At 41.7% G+C, this 17630-nt stretch overlaps 1 protein-coding gene across 1 annotated transcript in view; it reads right to left on the reverse strand.

Moving 5' to 3' along the window:
* RUNX1T1 (RUNX1 partner transcriptional co-repressor 1) overlaps positions 1–12996 on the reverse strand; it is a 205417-nt gene extending 192421 nt beyond the window's left edge. The window contains exon 1 of the mRNA XM_068237633.1: positions 12203–12996. Coding sequence (XP_068093734.1) covers positions 12203–12230 — 28 coding nt within the window. The 5' untranslated portion in view covers positions 12231–12996. The remainder of the gene's footprint in view (positions 1–12202) is intronic.
* Between the last annotated feature and the right edge of the window lie 4634 nt (positions 12997–17630).

Raw genomic sequence — 17630 nt, forward strand, 5'->3', positions numbered from 1 at the left:
AATATGGCAGCCTCCATATCACTCTCATCTCGGGTTCACTTGAAGGCAAGAAGGCTACCCATCACCATGCTGTTTATTATTACAGTATTATTATGCCTATAATTAAATGCTTCTCAGTAGATAAAGTACAGTCTAATGAGAGATTCAAAATATGGGGAAAATATGAAATGGTTATACAACAATTGCCCACTATATATCACTACAACAAACCACAATGCGTAGCCATACTTGCCTTGTATTATGCTATATGTAACTATAGCTACATGTATCTCTCCTGCTCTCTCGCCATATGCTGAGGAGATCAAGGCTCCTTGGTGGTTTTAATTAGTTTTATTAATTATTCAGGCTAATTATTGACAATGATTTTTCATTACATTACATATACAGGGGGTAATGTGCTTCCCTGGAAGTTCACAGCCTGATGTTGGGATGCAATGTACTGATGACAACAAACTGCTGTTTCTGTAGCTCTCATGTTGCCCTAGTGATCCTATTACACATTGAGGGCAGCATGCCATCACACCAGTTGGCATTTTCTGTCCCATTACATTGTAGCTAATCTGGGCATCCCCCACACAAAGGGATCCACCACACATACATATTTTTGCACAGCTTAAAGAGGGTACTTCAACCAAGAATTGAACTTCATCCCAATCAGTTGCTGATACCCCCTTTCCCACGAGAAATATTTCCCTTTTCTGGAAAAGATTATCAAGGGGGTCTGTGTGATATTGTGGTGAAACCCCTCCTACGGTGTGATGTCATGACTATGGTCCTGACAGTTTGCTATCTGTGAACCTCATTGCATTGTGGGAAATAACTGTATTTTTCCTACTGCAAAGTAAGCAATATCTCCCTCAGTGGATAGAACTCTCTGTAACGAACATTCGGTACAGATCACCTGTCAAAACTAAAGATGCCACCATCGGTGTTATATTTTAGAATGTGAATCGGTGTGAGTAGAGATTTTACAATGAGCAAACACTGACTAAATAATTTATAGATGAATATTGTAAAAAAAAAGAAACAATTTTATTCATCAAGTTATTTTCACTACAATTCCTCTTTCCCTGTAGGAAAGCTGCTTACGATTGACATCCGAGGTTAAAATAAATAAATGAGATAAACAATTGTATCTATCCTCCTCCTCCTAAAAATGACTTTTTAAAATATCCACGGTTTTATTTTATATTTAAGTCTAGTTTTGAACCACTTGAACACAACTGGACGAACATTCTCGTCCAGTTGGGCTGTGCGCTCTTCCGCGGGCCACTCGCGTTCCTGCGGGGTCTCCCGTGCGCGCTCCCGCCGCCGGCCGTTAGCCCAGCGATCAATGAAAGGGATTATAGATCCCTTTCATTGATCGAAGCCCCCCGCAGAAAAACCAACAGCGTCTCATCAGACACTGCGGTTTTTCTGAGTTCAAAAAGTTCCCTGTCTTCATTCTTCTTGGGAGCGAGATCGATCGCTTCCAGGACTTTTTGACTGTGGCCATCTTGTGGCCAAATAGTAAAATTACACCCACATCCACTTTTTATTAAATAAAAACATTTTTAATTACCCACATGCAATTTTTTAATAAAAAAATAAAATAAAAATTACAATAATAACAAAAAAAACCATAAATAGTTACCTAAGGGTCTGAACTTTTTAAATATGCATGTCAAAGGAGTATATTAATATATTTTTTAAAATTATAAGCTTGTAAATAGTGATGGACGCAAATTAAAAAAATGCACCTTTATTTTCAAATAAAATATCGGCGCCATACATTGTGATCGGGACATAATTTAAATGGTGTAATAAGCAGGACAAATGAGCAAATAAAATACATGGGTTTTAATTATGGTAGCATGTATTCATTTCAAACTATAATGGCCAAAAGCTGAGAAATAATTATTTTTTTTCCCATTGCTTTCTTAATATTCCTGTTAAAATTGATTTAGAATAAATGAATTCTCAGCAAAATGTATCACCCAAAGAAAGCCTAATTGGTGGCGGAAAAAACAAGCTATAGACTAATTCATTGTGATGAGTAGTGATAAAGTTATTGGCAAATGAATGGGAGGTGAAAGTTGCTCAGATGCAAAAAAATAAACAACCCTTCGGGCTTAAGTGGTTAAGTTTTTACTGTTCCATTTTTTCTTGCTCAATGACACATGCATTGAAGTACACCAGGGCTCAAATCTATGAACTATTGACTCTTTATCTCTTTCCTGCTCTCAGAAGCCATTAACAGACTGGAAAGTGTTTTATGGCTGTAATTCCTTATCACTGAGGGTTATGCTATAGTCCGACCCAGTCCCGACCCGGACAGAAACTGTCACTTGCATACCTGATGCTTAACTCTTTTGGGCAGAGTAAGAAAAAAAGGAATGAAGCACAGTCAATGGTGTGCTTGGCACTGTACATACACATCACAAATACAATAAAAAAACGCGCTGATAAATGTTATATATGGGTGCCAGCAGTGGTGCGCTGCCCTATTAAGTAAATAAATCACAATGCAAGCTCGGAGGCTGCGCACAAATGTTCACTGTTATCAAGTCTCTATTATCTGCATTAGATACAATCCTATAAATGAAACAGTTAAACGCTGTTGATCCAATATACAGATAGTCCAGTGATTGTTCCTAAGTCGCAGGCTGGTCTACCAATGGTCACCTTCAGCGAGTTATCACCACCACCACACCCCTCACAGTGGGCACTCACCGCAACTATATGACCCTCTATTAGGTGGGTCTTCAGCGCTTATGGGGTCATCAGGCCGCCCCCTGCCACTCAGGAACTTTGTCCACTCAGTAGAGCTTGTAAAGGATCATATACACTTCTAGAACATGAACAGAGCTCTCATAGCGTAATACTGTAAAAACAAGTTTATTCTAAAAGAAATGCGCACTTACAAACATGAGGCTTGGTGTTGGGCACAGAGTTTTAATGGGCTCCACCCCAATCGTAGGCCGCCGGGTCGGCTTGTTGCGCTGATTAAGTCCGCCTCCAGAGGGGCGAGGTGGAGAGCTACTGGAGGCGGACTTAATCAGCGCAACATGCCGACCCGGCGGCCTACGATTGGGGTAGAGCCCATTAAAACTCTGTGCCCAACACCAATTGTGTTTACGCTATGAGAGCTCTGTTCATGTTCTAGAAGTGTATATGATCCTGTACAAGCTCTACTGAGTGGACAAAGTTCCTGAGTGGCAGGGGGCGGCCTGATGACCCCATAAGCGCTGAAGACCCACCTAATAGAGGGTCATATAGTTGCGGTGAGTGCCCACTGTGAGGGGTGTGGTGGTGGTGATAACTCGCTGAAGGTGACCATTGGTAGACCAGCCTGCGACTTAGGAACAATCACTGGACTATCTGTATATTGGATCAACAGCGTTTAACTGTTTCATTTATAGGATTGTATCTAATGCAGATAATAGAGACTTGATTACAGTGAACATTTGTGCGCAGCCTCCGAGCTTGCACTGTACATACACATGTCTATCTCATCATGCCACATATCACCTTGGTTGTCCTTTAACTGTCTTTGTGAGTCTCTTTGAAGTGGGCAGTAGTGACTATCTAACCCTGCTTTACCCTCTGGGAGTGTGGTGGCATCGGCAAAGATAACCATTTAGTGATTGCAGCATCTGTCAGGTATCAGTAACAGGCTGTGCATGTTAAGAAATTTAGTTATGAAATAGAATAATAGAAGGTGAGCTTTGGTGACCACCAACTATCATTTTGGGGTGACCGATATCTACCATGTGTACATCACTGTATTGATAGGAATTGTTCCGTATTTTCTGCATAATAATGCTGAGAAACGATTTTACTTTAAAGGACAACTAACCTGAGAGATATATGTTGGCTGCCATATTTATTTCCATTCTGCTGATCTTTTATGCTTTAATAATATCTGGAAAAAACATTCTACTTCCAGGAGTACTAAAAATACACATTCTACTTCCAGGTGTACTAAAAATACACATTCTACTGCCAGGTGTACTAAAAATACACATTCTACTGCCAGGTGTACTAAAAATACACATTCTACTGCCAGGTGTACTAAAAATACACATTCTACTGCCAGGTGTACTAAAAAATACACATTCTACTGCCAGGTGTACTAAAAATACACATTCTACTTCCAGGTGTACTAAAAAATACCAATTCTACTGCCAGGTGTACTAAAAATACACATTCTACTGCCAGGTGTACTAAAAATACCCATTCTACTGCCAGGCATACTAAAAATACACATTCTACTCCCAGGTGTACTAAAAAAATATATATATCACCAATAAGCCATCAAAGCAATCAACATGTTCCAACACATTGGAAACCTTTTTCAATCGACCTGGTCTTTGATATTGATTTATAGATCATTTATCAGAAAGGCAGCAACAATTGATTTATAGATCATTTATCAGAAAGGCAGCAACACATTTTTTAACTTTTAAGCAGTAGATCTGTGTGAAATCGGAGATCTGGACTCAATCAGTCAGCAGACATGAATCCTGTATGGAGAGCTGTGCATAGTTCTTTGCCTTTCCTGAATGAGATGATAAAACACTGAGCCAACACAAAATCCACTACAAAATATGCTTTACATTCTTTACTTAGCCAGTTAATGTGGATGAGCAACATAACATTTCTATGTGAGTGAATGTGAACAGTGATCACTTTGCTACCCAAAAGGTGGGGGGAAGGGGAGTCGGGGACCTGTCACAGCTGATAGAGGGGATTGAGTGGGGGGAGTGGGGGTCGCTCCCTGAAATCCAGCACTAATCCAATAATGTACAAACATTTTTCGATCACAGGGACGTGGGGGAAAGTAATAGCACTTCTGAAAAATGAATCAGGCGACGCATCTCTGGGTATCTGACACCAACACTCATTACACTCCGCGAGGATGGAACGTTGCGGCACTCAGATGGAATCTTCAGCAACAATGCCGGCTCACGTGGGAGCAAACCTGTTATTTTAAGCTGTTACATTGTCTCTGATGCCGGGGAGTTGGGGAGAGTTTTAAAGGGCCAGCTTGAAAAAAAAGGAAATGCCCTATTACTTTATATAGTACAGTTGCTAATAGTGTCCTAAAATAAGCTATGGGGATGGGGGCATAGAATTGAGATATGTGACACTAATGTCATTGTGGTATGCAACCGATCGTGGTATATTATAATTCACAGCCTGAGAATATATATATCTATATCTATATCTATCTATCTATCTATCTATCTATCTATCTATCTATCTATCTATCTATCTATCTATATATTACACAGAGGTGCTTTTTACATTTGAGCAGTCTTCTTTATATTCTGCCAGTCCCATCTCCCTAGTCCATCTGATGCAGGTGCCCTGGTGAGCTGCCCCCATTCGCCTGGCAGCCTGGGGTAATAGGCTGGGGTAGCGTAGCGTGCGATAATGTGAGAAGTTCAGCATATGAGCGATATATAGGAAGGGAGCTGCTCCGCCGGCTGCAGCACCGCATTTGTAATTCTTATCTTAATTATGCTCATAATTACTGTAAACAGATGTCGTGCGGCTCCGTGTGACCTTTTATGGAGGGTGACGTTTATCAGGCTTGTGTGTTGTTCTTTGTCTTATTACAGCTCCCGAAATCCTAAAAACCCATCCTCAGTGTGGAGGCTTCTGCCTGGCATGGCCACAGCTCTGTGCTGGGCAGGGGGAATGCCAGCTACTACTGGTAGTGTACTCACACACCAGGCTATGACAGTGCATAACACTAGCTACACTATCTATGTCTTTCTCTCTTTCTTTCTTTCTTTCTTTCTTTCTTTCTTTCTTTCTTTCTTTCTTTCTTTCTTTCTTTCTTTCTTCCTTCATTCTTCTATCCATCTATCTTTCTTTCATTCTATTTCTTTATTTTCTTCTATCTATCTAATCTATTCTAATCTATCTATCTATTCGCCATATCTCTCTTCTGGCCTGTTCAAATCTATCCCAGCTCCTATTCACTTTCCTTAATTTAAAGACTGCCATCTTATCATTAGTAAAGCTATAGGCTATATATTGGGCTGCTTTACACGAATGCATATACTTTTAGTATCTATCTATCTATCTATCTATCTATCTATCTATCTATCTATCTATCTATCTATCTAAATACAATAAATAATAATAATAATAATAATAATAATAATAATAATAAATAATAATCTATCTATCTATCTATCTATCTATCATTCTATCTATCTATCTATCTATCTATCTATCTATCTATCTATCTATCATTCTATCTATCTATCTATCTATCTATCTATCTATCTATCATCTTTTACATGCAATCTTTGAATGTATTTATATTTTATTATCTCTTTCTTCACTCTATTAATATTCCCTCCAATTACCACCCGCTTATCCAATCACGCCGTATGTAAAAGGGTATCAGTTTATCGCTAAGGTATCTATCTATCTATCTATCTATCTATCTATCTATCTATCTATCTATCTATCTATCTATCCTCTATCTTTCCATAGGACCTTCCCCTCCATCTAGCTATAGCTGGCATATTTGCAGTAGCCCTGTGACTCCTGGCAGCAGCTAGTGGTGATTACAGATGGAGATGGCGGTGCAGGGCAGTGTGCAGTAACTGGCAGTGAGTAAACAGTGTGTAATTAGTGTGGACAGACAGGTGGAAGGTGCATCTCCTATGCAGATGGTCACTGGAGTGTGAGCTTCCCCTGTCTCCCAGCACAATACAACCTGCTGTGCTGCTATATACTGCTCACTAGCATCACATCCAGCCATACCTGCTGCTCACCAGGGCCTTATTAATGAAATGCTGGCAATATAATGTATCAAAGAGAGAGGGAGAGGGAGTGTACATATCACATGTAGCATATATCAGAGAGAGAGAGAGAGATCGTGTGTATGGTGAGTGTGAGTGTCTGATCTTATCATATGTAGAAGGAAGAGAGAGAGAGAGAGAAGAGAGAGAGAGAGAGAGAGAGAGAGAGAGAGAGAGAGAGAGAGAGAGAGAGAGAGAGAGAGAGAGAGAGAGAGAGAGAGAGAGAGAGAGAGAGAGATCATATGTAGGAGTATATCAGTGTGTGTGTGTGTGTGTGTGTGTACATATCACATGCAGCATATATGAGAGAGAGAGAAAGACACTGTGTGTGTGTCTGACCATAGCATAGGTGTGTGTGGTGTGTCTGTGTGTGTGTCTCAGCATATCATATGTAGCATATATCAGAGAGAGAGAGAGATCGTGTGTGTATGGTGAGTGTGAGTGTCTGTGTCTGATCCTATCATATGTAGAGAGAGAGAGAGAGAGAGAGAGAGAGAGAGAGGATATCATATGTAGTAGTATATCAGTGTGTGTGTGTGTGTGTGTACATATCACATGCAGCATATATGAGAGAGAGAGAGAGAGAGAGAGAGAGAGACACTACACTGTGTGTGTGTCTGACCATAGCATAGGTGTGTGTGGTGTGTCTGTGTGTGTGTCTCAGCATATCATATGTAGCATATATCAGTGAGTGAGTGTGTGTGTGTGGGTGTTTGTGTCTGATCTTATATGTTGCATATATCAGAGTGTGTGTGTGTGGTGTGTCCGGTCTTATATGTAATATGTAATATCAGAGTGTGTGTGTGTGTGTGTGTATGTATGTAGTGTTTGTAAATATATATAATATACTTTAAACACAGAGATACAATATATGGTGTGTATGTATGTGTGATTGCATGTTTGTGTGAATATATATATATATATATATATATATATATATATATATATATATATATATATATATATATATATATATACACAGGTCAACAATACACACAGGTAAACTATATGTGGAGTGTTTGTAAATATGTATATAAAGGACAACAATACACGCAGAGATCCAGGTTGCATGCAGTATGTGTCATGTCTGCTCTCCTGTATTGCGCATGGGTTTGCACATGTTTGCACTGGCCGGATTAATGCTCTGCTGATAGCCGGTGTGCTGGGAACCCTCTCCCATCCGTCACACAGGCTGCCAAATACAATCATAAGAAAACACTATTTCCTTTGCTATTAAAAGCTGCTCTCGCTAGACGTGAGCGAATTCTGCTGCTAAGTTGAGCGTGAGAATTGCGCACAAAAGTCCCCAGATCACCTTTAATAAGGATAAGCCATCTCCATGGCCAGCATATGACAGCTTCCCACAGCACAATGGGCGCCCACTGCACTGAAAGAGGCCCAACAAGCCATTAACGTGGCCTCTGCCCAATTATACCCAAACACACATCCGCCTGAGCAGATAAACGCGCTCATCATCATGCGTGGCCTTTTATTAGAGTGTTCACACGAGGGGACAATGCGTGTCACATCACATCTCCAGGTGATGAGCCTGTCACCGGCTGCACAAACTCCCTGCAGGGTCGCCGAGTGCCAATCAGGGGATGCAAATCACACAGGATGGAGAATGCAAAACTGGGATCATCAGTGATAATAAAATGTGTGTAGATAAAAATATACACTATTTGTAGAACATAATGTGTGTGTGTGTATATATATACACACACATTATGTTCTACAAATAGTGTATATTCTGTGTATGCGTGTATGATGTGTAATGTATGTATAATATATATATATATATATATATATATATATATATATATATATATATATATATATATATATATATATATATATATATATATATATATATTCCCTCAATTCAAGTGGAGCCAACTAGTCAATGAACTACCGATCCCAGCAATGTGCATGGTGGAATATTAATAATAGTAATACTAATAATAATACCAAAGTTTCTAGGATCCATTAGCTAGCAGTGCTGGAACCTGAAGCTCTATAATGACCCATAGATCATTCTATCCTTCAGATCACCTATGCACCAATCACGGAGTGTCCTCTGAGGCTTTTGGAGAACTAAAAGTCCAAGCATGCCTCGCTGCTACCATTCACCCCATCTTGAGAGCCGCCAATCTTCCCAAATCCTATCATCATCCAGCCAACATGTTACCACTCATTAACGTTGTCTCTAATGAATCGCAATATTGGCCCCCGTCAGTGGCTAGGCGCAGATCTGGGCAGACTTGACCAATTTTTGATGCCTTCTCAGTTCCGTCATCAGCTCGATGCAGTTAAAATACTTGGCAGCGGGGTCAGCCTATTAAACTCAGCAGATCTTTAACTTGGAACTAAATATTATTTGGCCATAACTGCTGCCCAAAGCTCTCTGCCCATTCTTATTATATTGATTCCTTTTTTGTATCTCTTTTTTTACTTATACGGTGCTTTTTTTCCCTGATAATTGTAAAGTGCTTAAAGAACTCGTCCAAGGAGCCCAGTATTGATCAGGACATTACATTAAGTTAATCCAAAGCATTCATCACCACAATAGGCGAGTGGCCTGAGCCATGCACATCTCGGATTAGAGGCATTGATCTCAGGGCTACTGTAGCCAAATATAGACACAACAGGAGCTGCTGGAAGCTGATAGAGATGCCTACAAGGTGGCCCAGAACGAGGGCTCCTATGCCTGCTCTGCAGATACAGAATGCAGCTATTGATCTGTATGGATTCCCAGCCCCTGTCTGGAAAGAGCCTGGGAGGCTGGAGGAAGCTGCCTGTTCATACTGAGCTTCCTAAGGAAACCTGCTCAGTGCTGCAAGGAAGCTGTGCCTGACATGGTGTCCCCCACCAGGAAACGCACAGCACACTATCAACCGCCCAAAGCTGCTGCTGCTTATCTCTGGCCAAGCCTCAAATCTCTTCTAAAACAAGGCCAGATGCCTGGTCACTTCCAGCGCAGGATTACAGACTCCAGCATGGAAATAACACACACCTCCCAGCCTGGGACAATCACTCCAGCTAAGTGCCACATGGATGTCACTTCAGCTGTCACTGTCAGGAAAAACAAACACTTCTCTGATGGCCTAAGTGGGTCATTTTTAAAGATCCCACTTACAATGATAATCAAGTCATCATTGTGCAGTCTGATTGCAGTTAACATCTTTTTTTTATGTGAGTGGGGTTGCTGCGATGGTTAAACAGCAGGAGGAGAGTGGCTGTTACCCCTAGCAACCAGAGGAAGCCAGAATAGCAGTTAGAGGATGTACTGCTGCTCCGGGTTCTGGAGAATCAGCCAGAAGGATCTGCCGTGCCTTCAGCAGGGCCACATATTTGGAGCTGACAGGAGAGGAGCCACATAGGGCTGCAGCAAGAGGCTACTGTGCACATACTGTATAAGGAGACCGAGCCAGACACGTCCTGTTTAATGTCACTCCACACTGTTCAGGCTGACAGGACACAGGCTGCGCGCATGGACATACATGGAGAGACAGCCTGGCTTGGGCGCATGAGCTAGCACTTTAATGTTCCCTGACAGCAGCCCTGCTGGAGAGAGCAGAACTGGGGAGCCCAGACAGAGAGCTCTGCTCTCCCCATCATACAACAGAGCTGCCCTATGTGGGCTATACGTCCAATAAAGACGTCTTTGTTCTATCTGATTAAGGAGATTTAAACAATATGCTGCAGACAGTTTCCCCCTCTTCCCCCCACCTCTGCCTATTTATTAATGTTATAGGAAGACAGGGTTAAAACACAGATACAAATAACTGTGTTATAATATTAACACATACAGCTTAATAAGCACGAGCAGCCTTTAAAAATATTTATAAACAAAAAGACAAACAAACACTCCTATCGATAACATTATTATTATAACAACACTTCTCAAATTCCCCACAACTATTTCACACCTCAGAATCATAACATCGTCACCCCAAATAGCCTCAATAATGGGGTCACTAGTTTATTGTGCAAAGTTACTGTCATAATAAGTTCAAAATCTCCAATATTTCTGCATCATATTATCCCCACCAGATGTACTATAATAATGCACTACTCATGACACCAATATCATAATACTCCAAATAACTGATGTTATAGTGCATGTAGGTATAATACTATACTATGACGAGCTTCATCCTGTATTACTACTACCAGGCATACTTCATAATGCTCTGTTATGATGCTGCAATGTTGCATCGCTACTAGTTACATTACACATCACTCACTATTATTATCATCTCTATATTTCATCACCAGTACTATAATAACACGTTTATGCGTCACCCTACGTCATTGCAGTGCTAATCGCTAACTAGAGCACTGATACATTTATCCATAGGCCAGATCACTATTAAAATAACTTGTATTGCTTATAAGAATGTATGGGGACATCAGCCCCGTATAGAAGATATACGTCCTAGAAGCAGCACAGCAATGCAGGCACATTTTTACCCTCTATAAACAACTTTATAATATGCATCACACTAAATCAATACATGTAACCAATACATCACGCCGGATGTATATTGTCATAATCGATACATTGTCTCAGATGGCTGTCCCTGCATTCACTCTACTAACCCTCCATACACTCTACTAACCCTCACCAGACAGGCACATCTGCATCAATAAACAGCTGTATAGTGTGCAATACTTTATATTACTCAATGACCCCGGATCACTGCTATATTAACCATTTTATAACCTCAGATCACTGCTGTAAGAATGCCTCTCATTACCCCATAACTGTAATAAACTTCTCAGGTCTGCATCTGCAAGACTGCAACCCCATACCCAGCTATACAGGGTACCCTACTCCCCATCACTAATAGACTAAGCAGTACATTACTCCAGATCACCACTATATATTATTTTTTTATAACCTCGGATTGCTATTGTAAGAAATGCCCCGAGACATCACCCCCAGTTAAAGCAGTAATAAACTTCCTAGTTCTCCATTACACTTCAGGCACATCTGCACCCCCAGAAACAGCTGCACAGTATATACTCCACTCCATATTACTACTAAGCAGTCCGTTACCCCAGATCACCACTGCGTTGTTTTATAAGATCAACTGCCAGGAATCGCCCCCAGTTACAAAGCAGCAATAAACTTCCTAGTTATTCTGTTACAATGTAGGTACCATCGCATTCGCACCTCCATAAACAGCTAGGGGGTGGGGGGTTGTCTGTCACCTGGGAGCTGTCACCCCAGGGGTGTGTGACAAATCTCACCATCACCTGGGAGCTGCCAAGTCCCAACATCACCTGGGAGCTGTCAGGGTGCAGCAGAGGCTAGGATGACAAGGTAAGTATAGGGCCACCCCTGACTCCCAGCTGATGGGCTACAAGAAGAAGTTACTGATGGTACTCACACTGGAAGGGGCTTGAGATTCCCACCATTCGCCACAGGCTTGTAACTGCAAATTAAAGTTCCTGTTCTCTGCCGGGGAGGAGAAGAGGAGACCAGCAAAGTGAAGCCAAAAGTGCAGGAGAAGATCAGGAATGCGCCAAGTCCAGATGATCCACGTCCACCAAAGTCAAAACTAAGTGAAGAACTCCAGCTGGCCAAAAAAAGTGGGGAGAGCCGTCCTAAGGGGGGAGGGAAGGGGGGAGACCGGGGGTCTCCTGTAATTGCAGCACTGACAAGATCCCGGCGTTGTAGACGAGAGCGGTCTGGAAGCGTCAGGAATGACGGTGGGCTGTCACTGGTGGTCTCATTTATTAGAAGAAGCGGTGTGTGGCTGTGTCATGGAGGAGGAAGGACCCTGATCTGCGCTGATTTCCACCATAAGGCTGCTGCGATCTCTTCCTCCCCTCCTCCAGCGCCTCCTCCTCCCCTCCGCTCTGTTTATTTCTCTTTCTCTCCTGCAGCCTCTCTCCCTCTGTCACTTTGTCTCCCTCTAAAGTCAAGCAGCACACTGGCAGCAGCAGACGGCCAGGCTAAGCTACCCAGGTGCAAGGGTGGGAGGGCTCCCAGCAGTGGGAGGTGATAGAGGTAGCAGCAGACATCTGTGTCGTGAAGGGGTCAGGGGGGGTCAAGTCATGCTAACAATAGGGTGGGCGCATTGGCTTTTTGGGCTCTCTGCCTGGCTCCTTTTATACTCGATGCCTCCGCTGTTTTCTCTCTTCTCTCCAGACCTGGCGGACTGGTCCACACGCCCGGCCTGCAGTAACCTAAGACAAGCACTTTCCCCCGGCCATCTGGACTCACAGCTCCTCCTGGCTGCTTATCTGCCTGGGACTCATCATCACTGTGCAGACAGGGCTGCCACACAATCCCTGCCTCTCTCTCTCTCACGTCCTTCTCCCTAATCCCCTTCTGTTGCTTCATTTTTTTTACCCCCTCAATCTGTTTGTTTTTGAATTAAGTAATGGTCACAGAAGACAACAAAGAGGTGTAACTTGTCTCTGTTTTCTGTCCCTCTGCTAGAAATGTCCCCCAAGGCTGGTTTAGCATCTTCTAGATAAGGATACTACAGACATCCCACTGTGGTTTGATTCTGTATCTACCTCAAGCATCCCAGTATGTCCATGTTAACGATTATTATCATCGTCATATTTAAAGGGAACCTGAACCAAATAAAATTATTTAGGCTAGGTTCAGAGTGGGACGATATTTTCCTGCGTTAATAAAGTCATATAACGCAGGTTACCACGGTGCAATGTTAACCCTATGTGACGTTCACAGTGCGATGTTAAAGTCGCTTTGTAAATGTTGCGTTATGGTAACGCACTGCTGCAGAGCATTACCTCTTAACGCAGACGTTAACCGATACAGGGAAGCATACATTTCATTGCCTGTATGCTCCACTGTATCTACTGTATGTGACGGTAACACAGCGTTAAGGTGCGTTGCGACTTTTTTGGTGCCTTGCGTTGTAATGCTACGTCTTTAATGTCGCATCACAACGCAACGTCCCAATGTGAACCTAGCTTCAAAATAAACACATGATATACCTGCAAATACATATTACATACTTACATCACCGTCAGTTCCTCTCAATAGCTCACGATTTTCTTCCAACAATGATCCCTTACAGTTCTGACAATATTTTGTCAGAACTGTAATATGTCAGTTGCTGTCAGCTGTAATCAGTTGCTGTCATTTGTAGCTAAAAGGACAACTGATGTGCAAGATAGTGTCCATGTTTTCCTATGACTCAAGTGGGCAATGTTACAGTGTAACAGTGAGCTGACCTGGAAGCTGTTATGGGGTCATTGCCATTTTTAAAATGGAGGACAGAGTATTCCATCAATCACAGTGGAAAAACAGGATGCAGGAGAGGAGAAAGAGATTGATGAGTAGATTACACAGAAGGTAAGTATGACCTGTATATGTTTATTTTGATTTTTAATTTTCAGTTCAAGTTTTGCTTTAAGCATGTTACAATATTCATATCAGCTGCTATGTAGCCCAGGAGCAGGTGGGGGTCGGTATATTCCTATCCTACTTGTTTTGGGTGTGGACTATACATTTGTACACACTAGGCTTTGTGGTATGGGATTGCACATTGCTAATTCCATAGGTCAATGATATATATGTTGTGGCTTGGTAGTGTACTGGCTAAGGGCTCTGCCTCAGATCTAGGAGACCGAGGTTTGAGTCTTGGCTCTTCCTGTTCAGTAAGGGGACATTGGGCAAGACTTCCTAACACTACTACTGCCTACTGAGCGCACCCTAGTGGCTGCAGCTCTGGCGCTTTGAGTCCACCAGTATACAAAGGTATCAAACTGAGTCATGGTTTATGAGTACCTGGGGAACCATCAAACCTATTCCATAGGGCTTCATCATATGTATTGACGTCTCTGATTACATTGCTTACCTTCCACATCACTTTGGAGAGTAGAAGGTTATGTTGCTACCACTGTCCTTCAGAGGAGCTCACAATCTAATCCTTTCCATACTTATAGTCTGTTGCTTTCCTTTCCATAGTCAATGGCCAGTTTTGGTGGGAATCAATTAGCCTTTCAGTAAGTTTTTAGGAGGTGGGAGGGATTCCGAGGGAACCAGAATGCTGGAGGAAAGCCACACAGACACAGAGCAACATATAAACTCCATGCAGATACTGCATGCCAGGAATGAAAGCTGGGACTCCAGTACTGCAAGGCAAGAGTGCATCCCAGCAAGCAACAACGTCAGCCAACCGATAACGTCAATAACCAATAAAAACTATCTAAGGGCGGTCATTCAGTGGTGGATAGCTTGTCAGGATTTCTTAGAGATTTGATCACTTTGATTGAATCGTTGGGTGATCTATGGACTCCTGGATTAACTTTGATTTCAGACAGACCGACAAAACCATGATTGGGCTTGACAGAGCTTTAATCTGACCAAGTGGGGTGATTGATGGAAACTTTGTACTGGAACAATTGGTAGCAATAAAAACATCTGGGGGGGGATCATGTTTTGTTTTTGGGGAGATCAGGCCAAGTGACTATCTTTTGGTCCACTACAATGTTTCTTAAATAGGCTATTCCCACCAGTTGCCACAGGTCCCAACCAGCTGAAGTCCCAATAAAATGTAGGGATTATGATACACTGGATCTAGCAAAAATGTGTAGGGCAGAAAGCTAAAGTTCTTTCTTATTGTCTTGTAAATCGATCGGAAAATCAATCGAATGGAAAATCGAACAGAAAATTGTATGGTGTCTACTTAGCACAATGTATACATTTATCTATAGACATTGCAGGAACCAAGGGCAGACAACATTCCTGTCTGACCCGAACCTATTCAATCACTGCTCTTGTCATATTTTGGTTCTTTTTCAATTCACTTTTTCTCCTAAGAGATATTTTTTTATCTTATGTTTAAAATAACCTTTCAGCACTCTATTGAAAAAGTACCAAAAAGTGGGTGAAAAAGTACTGGCAAAAATATTCTGAGTATTCTTGCTTGCTGGTGGCTTAAAGAGACTCTGTAACAAAATGTTCATCCTTATTTCTTCTATCCTATAAGTTCCTTACCTGTTCTAATGTGCTCTGTCTAACTGCAGCCTTTCCTATTTGCACAGTGGCTGTATTATCTCTGTTATATGATCTAATCTTCTCTACTCTGTTGGCTCTGTCGGGCTGAGGCTGCAATGTGTGGAATATGCTGTGCTGCTTGTGAGTGGGTAGAAGCTATACACACCCTCTCCAGGCCCCCTGCACACTCTGTATGACTCACATACTGAGCTACTCTCAGCCTATCACTTGCTATGTCTTTTGTTTGTAAACACTACATAAAAATGGCAATTACAAGCCAGGATTGCAGCAGGGAGTGGCAGAAACAGCACAGAGGGGCCCAGGAGAAAATAATGAATAGAATGGTATGTTTTTTATTGTAAGAATTTTAGAGTACATATTCTCTTTAAATCTCCAAGGAAAAGTCTTTGGAGAAAATGTGAATTGAATAAGGGGCATTATAGAGAGAGTAAAATAAGACATACCAGTGTAAATATGAAGAAAAATATTTTTATGGTATAAAATAAACAAAAAAAAGCATATTTTAACGGTATATACAGTATTGTATTTCTTACAACAAATGCCAGTTTTTCATCTGAAATATGGATAGTATCCAAAGATGAATGGTCATAGGAAATGGCAAGACACATTGGGCCTCAGTTATAATCACAAGGGCTTGCACCCTCTTTGGCTGCTGGTTTGATGACTTGAAATGCTTCCTCAGTCTCCTAATTTAGGTTAACTAACCAGGAAGTGCACTTTCTGTTACAGTGTAGAATAATGTCCCTTAACAGTGTTCCAGTTACAATCATTCCAAGGGCCTTATTTACTGAAGTTGACTCCATGCTGTGTGTGATGATAAGCAGTCTTTTCTCATTGCCAGAAGAGTGATGCCTGTTTGTGCATTCCTGTGTTTACATGAGTACCAGACAGCCTTCAGAGCGCGGCTTTAAGTGTCAGGTTACTTATACTTAAAGCACATGAAAAGTCACAATGAATAATTAGGAGTTGGATTCTATGTCCATATACAGTGGTTTGGATTCACTATTTTGCCATTTAGTTAGTTAATTGATTTTTTTAATATACACTTTATATGTTAACTAATCCATGGCTTCCTGTTACTCAGACCTCCAAGACCTATCCTAGGTGCTGTTGAGGAGAAGTGGTCTTGAAGGACTATTTTTTAGGACTGCAATGTTATGTACTGTTACTCAGTTGTAATATTTAGCCACACCCCCTATCAAGTATGGAAATACATTATTATTATAAATTATGTTAATGAGGTGGGTGGCAGTAGACCTTAAAGGAAACCAGAGCTGCTGAAATGAAAAATGTTATTGCAATGATCCGCTCAGCTGTCTGCACAGACAGACAGCTGTTTGACCATTCCTTAAGTCTGAGGGCTGCAGGTCTCTGGAAAAGAGACCTGTCTTTGCTTTGCAAGTTTCAGACCTGCTTTGCTGCTGAGGAATTTGCATACACTCGTTATGCAAATTGCCTACTTGCCTCCTTTGAAGGCTGGCAGTATAAATACCATGTTCTCTCAGAATACTTTGCTGGTCATCTTCATCGTTTGTTACTGATGAACTCTCCTAGAGTATCAGCCCTGTTTGTTTGTTAAAGTTTATCTTAGAGTAATTCCTTGGGACTGTACTAGGCATTCCCTCTAGTGCAGTTAGATTGTATTATCTGTTTTGCCTGTACATCTTTGTGTCTCGATTGCCTTGTCGCCAGCGGTGGTCGTTCTGTCTGTCTGGGGGTGCTAACCAGAGCAGTGGTTGCTACTGGTAGCCCCTTCTATTCATCTGTCTGGATTGCATTAGCCCTAATGGTAGTGGCAGTGCTTCCTTCTGTGC

The sequence above is a fragment of the Hyperolius riggenbachi genome, chromosome 5, assembly GCF_040937935.1.
Source record: "Hyperolius riggenbachi isolate aHypRig1 chromosome 5, aHypRig1.pri, whole genome shotgun sequence".
Lineage (NCBI taxonomy): Eukaryota > Metazoa > Chordata > Amphibia > Anura > Hyperoliidae > Hyperolius > Hyperolius riggenbachi.